This window comes from Dipodomys ordii, unplaced genomic scaffold (genome assembly GCF_000151885.1).
Source record: "Dipodomys ordii isolate 6190 unplaced genomic scaffold, Dord_2.0 Scaffold45, whole genome shotgun sequence".
Taxonomy (NCBI): domain Eukaryota; kingdom Metazoa; phylum Chordata; class Mammalia; order Rodentia; family Heteromyidae; genus Dipodomys; species Dipodomys ordii.
The window spans coordinates 9,446,678-9,451,484 of record NW_012267261.1 but is presented as its reverse complement, the minus strand read 5'-3'; the positions used below and the strand labels follow the sequence as shown (position 1 = coordinate 9,451,484).

At 50.4% G+C, this 4,807-nt stretch overlaps 1 protein-coding gene across 1 annotated transcript in view; it reads right to left on the bottom strand.

Annotated features, from left to right (window-relative positions):
• Positions 1-4,807, bottom strand: part of LOC105987905 (integrin beta-5-like) — a 75,662-nt gene that overhangs the window by 9,911 nt on the left and 60,944 nt on the right. The window contains exons 9-10 of the mRNA XM_013019324.1: positions 3,196-3,273; positions 760-894 (exon numbers count right to left, since the gene is read on the bottom strand). Coding sequence (XP_012874778.1) covers positions 760-894; positions 3,196-3,273 — 213 coding nt within the window. The remainder of the gene's footprint in view (positions 1-759; positions 895-3,195; positions 3,274-4,807) is intronic.

The window sequence follows — 4,807 nt, the reverse complement described above, 5'->3', positions numbered from 1 at the left end:
TGTGTGTGTGTGTGTGTGTGTGTGTGTGTGCTGGTACTAGGGCTTGAACTCAATGATTTGCATTCTCACTTGTTTTTGGGTTTTTTTGTCAGTTGTGGGGCTTGAACTTGGGGCCTGGGCCCTGTCCCTAAACTCTTTAGCTCCAGGTGAGTGCTCTACCACTTGAGCCACAGCGCCACTTCCAGTTGTCTGGTGGTTTATTGGAGATAAGAGTCTCATGGACTTTCCTGCCCAGGCTGGCTTTGAACCAGGATACTCAGATCTCAGCCTCCTGAGTAGCTAGATTATAAGCATGAGCCACTGGCACCTGGCTATCTCTTGTTTTTATATGCTTAAGGTGGTTGTTCTACCACTTAAGCCACAACTCTACTTCTGGCTTTTTGCTGGTTAACTGGAGGTAAGATTTCTCTGCCCAGGCTGGCTTTGACCGTAGATCCTCAGATCTCAGTCCCCTGAGTAGCTAGTGTTACAGGTATGGGTTACCAGTACCTAGTTCTTTTTTATTTTTTTATGGTTTCACAGTTGGAATTCAATTTGTGCTCTAGTTCAGATTGGTTGCTTACTGCCAGCACTCTACCACTTCAGTCAGATCTTCTCCAGTCTGGCCTTTTGAAGATAGGAGTTTCTCTGACTTGTCTACTCAGTCCTCAAATCACTATCCTCAGATATCAGCTTCCTCAGTAGCTAGGATCACAGGTATCACCCTGTGTGATGACCAATGCTAATAAGAACTTACATAAATTGGGTTCAAGTACTTACCGTGTCTCCAATCTTCAGACCCTCACATTTCCTCTGGCCTGGGTAGGATACACCATCTTGGCAGGTAGCAGTGAAGAAGAGATTAAGGTCTTCTGGCTGGTCCCAGACAGACAGCTCCACTTTAGACCGGATACTCTGAACAGAGGGGGAAAATGAAGCCCAAATCAATCAGTAAAGACTACAGCTGAGGGGCTGGGAAGGTGGTTCAGTGGTAGAGCGCTTGCCTTGCATGCATGAAGCCCTGGGTTTGATTCCTTAGCACCACATAAGCAAAAAGAAAAAAGCAGGAAGTGGCACTGTGGCTCAAGTGGTAGAGATCTAGCCTTGAGCTGAAGAGCTGAGGGACAGCGCCCAGGCCCAGAGTTCAGACCCCACGACCGGACCCAAAAAAAAAAAAAAAAGAAAAAGAAAGAAGCCAAAAAAGGGGAGGGGGAACCACAACAACAATCCAAAAAAATGCAGAGGGGAACAGAGCCTCTCCTCAAAGGCTGACATCATCTCCCACCACCCCCATCTAGGTCCAGTGCAGAACAGTGACTTGCTTCAGGCTGCTACTTCCTAGAGCTACGACTTGATGGACTTGCTCAATAAAGAGCTTCTTCCCCACACAGGCATCGGCAGGTCAGAGATGCAATAATCTACAGAGGAATGAGCTGGATCAAGAGCCAGAGGCATTAAAATCTTGAGAGACTGTGGGGAGTGTCCATGCGTGAGTGCCATCCCCAGACAAACCACAAACTGGCCTGCATCAAGGGAGAAAATAAGGAGAGCTGCATCTCTTGAGGTTTGCCAACCTGTTGTATTTGCTGGACAAAGTAGAAATGCTCAGAGCTTCTGAAGCTGGTATTGGCATCACCCGGGAAGTGGAAACTTCCCAATGTCAGCCTGGCTTCCAAGTTGGTCCCAGGGGCCTCCTCACCCAAGGCTGTGGTCCAATTAAAGAGCTATCTGTCTGGCCTCACACAGCCTGACCTCCTAACAGCTGTCTGATAACCAGAGCAAGGCTGTTTTTAGCCACTGGGTCTCAGCTCCTGCTAGACACAGGAACAGCAAAGCAAGCACCTTTCACAGCTGCATTCCCTTCTGGATTAGGGAATAATCCAGAGAGGCTGAGAGGCCACTGGATTTGAATACAGCTTCGTTGCTTCTGTCCCCAGTGACTGAGGACTCCAGCACAACAGGGATACTCAGGACCCCTGGTTCCTGGACACCCCCCAGTCCCAAACTCCAAGCTTCCACAGGAAGGTCACAGGTGCAGTTGCCATCCTACCCGGACTCACCACTGAACCTCTCTGGGATGCTCTGGCCCTCCCCAGGGGGTTTGCTGTTCAAAAGGGCTGCCCAGCCTCCACCAAAGCTACCAACCTCAGGCCTACAAAGATGCCAAGTTTGCTCAGATCTCAATGAAACAAAGCTGCGGGGTAGGCACCGAGTACACAGAAGAGCAGGAAGGATACGGGGAGGTGCCGTGGGAAGGGCTCACTGGGCCCTTTGTACTGGGCATTAGCGCAGGCTACCCAGCTACTCCCTGGCATACTGATTTGTCAAAGCCAGTTAATAGGAATACTGACTCCCAGAGGCTGGGTACACTCAGCCAGCCATGTTGGTGTTGGAGCAGAGGAGGAAATTTGAGTAATATCCAAAACGCTGAAGAAGAGGACCTAACTGGAATTGGAGTTCCTGGATTTTGTCCATGGAAGATTTCTCTTTGAGGATATCCTTGCCATTTACCCTCCACCTCTCCCACTTCTTGCTGGATAGATCTTAATCTAGAGAACACAGGGCGGGCACCGAACCACTGCTTATGGTGGATGTGCCTGTCAGATGCTGCCTGTTTCCTCTATCACCTCAGCAGGTAGCTATGATGATAAGGAAGTGAGATCCACGTAACCCAGCTGTCCTCCTCCATGAACTATGTCCTGGCCTCTGTCCCCAGGCCAAATCTGGAGGCATCCTCTGACAGCTGAACCCTTCCTTCCCTTGGCCCTTCCCTAGGGATCTGTACTCCGGTTGACCCTTACCATTCTCTGACTTATTCTCAGCCCTCCTAATTCATGGCATCCAGGATGGAACCCGTCCACCAGACTGGTTACATCCCTTATCTTGGCATATGAGTTTTACCAGAGTGGCCCAAGCTAGCCTCTCTCTGTCCCCAACAGTCCTTCTTAGCTGCTCGGCCATCATCCTCAGCTGCTTTTCATTTACCTGCAGAGGGCAACACGCTTCACACCTAGCAGACTGGCCCTGCAGCTCTGCCCATCAACGGGCAGACTCTCCCTTCCTCACCCTTTCTTCTATGCCTCAGCTCAAAGCAGCATTCCTCCAGGATGCCAGGCTCTTCCTTGGGGCTCCTGCAGCTTGACACCAGTCATCCTGTGCAAGGTAGATTCATTTGCATGTGTACTTTGCTCACTGGCTTGGCCGCCTCATCCTCACACTGTAGACAATCGTGATATCTGGCCACATGAGCATTTTCCAGACAAGAGTGGATTTCAACACAGTCACTGGTAAGTTCTGAAAGGCAGTGTGGGGACAGACGTGCATACATACCAGTAACACAGCTGGTAAACTCTTTGGAGTTTACTTTCTACAACCTTCTTCCTCCAACAGCTGGAGGGAGTGGACGTGCCCTTCTTTCAGCATAAAGGGAATCCAGGACAAGCCCTCTTTTTTGTGTGCTAGTCCTGGGGCTTGAACTCAGGGCTAGTCAGTGTCCCTGAGCTTCTTTTGCTCAAGGCTAGTGCTCTACCACCGGAACCACAGCATCATTTCTGGATTTTTCTGTGATTAATTGGAGGTAAGAATCTCACAGACTTTCCTGGGTAGGCTGGATTTGAACCTCAATCGTCACGTCTCAGTCTCCTGAGTAGCTAGGATTTCAGGCATGAGCCTCTGGTGCCCAGCTCCAGGGCCAGGTTTCTAACTATACACCAGGGAAGCCTGTTCAACAGGGCCTGAGCTTCCTCTCAGGTTCTTGAAAGTCTTCATAATTTTTTAACACAACCCCCCATCTTCATTTTACACTGAGCCTCACAAACTATGTGTAGCCAGTTCTTCACACTCCCCCTTGAATGCTTCCAAGGCCTTGCAGAGAGCTTGGCCTCATGGTGGGCATAGCCTAACCCTTATATACACCAGGGCATTCAGCTCAGATGAGCAGACCGGCCATGGCCCTGTGCCAGCCTGTTCTCATCCACAGGAAACAAAGCCCAGAGCTCTCGCTGCAGCACCAGGGCCCTCGTGACCATGGTCCCTGGACAATGAGACAATACTGGGACAGTGAGAGGACGCAAAGAGCCAGCATGGAGGCTTTTGTGGGACTTGCTGCTATTTCCACTGGGCCATGAGACCCCAAAGGAGGAGCTGGCAAAGGCAGCTGTGGCAGGAAAAACGGCCTGCTTCTCTGCTAGTGTTTCAAAGGCTCTGAAACCACCCCAGCACAGCAGACTGGTCACTGCTGGGAAACTTCTTCTTCATTTGTGGACAACGTCTTCCTAATTTTCTCAGGTATCCCAGCAAAACAAAAGCTGTACACAAGGATGTCCTTATAAAGCAGCAAGGCTTTTATTTCTCTAAGGGGAAGGCTTGGGTGGTGGTCTAAGTGGTTGTATCCTTGGACCTGTGGCTCCCTGGCAGCAGAACCTCTGCCTGGTAGCTCAGGATCCCTGCTGGACCTGAGTTTTTCACGTATTAAAATGGAGACGGCTGGCTACCTCGCAGAGCAATGATAAGAAATGCAAAAAAGAGCAGTGCACTCCTACTGGGTACACTGCATGGTCCTAGCCACTAGTGCTATCTCCCTGAGACAGGAAGGCTAGGGTTAGTGAGTGACCTGGTGTGGAGTGGAAAGACCCAGTTTCACAGCTCCAAACTTCAGGCTGCCCATGAGCAGCCTCTGTCCTCATGAAAGCCAGCGACTGTGTAAACTGGGTGTGACAAGGGCAGAGAAGCCCTCGGCAAGCTGCTCCCTTCTGTAAAGGCTTCTGTCCATGACCAAACCGTGGAGAGGGAGGGAGAGAGAGAGAGAGAGAGAGAGAGAGAGAGAGAG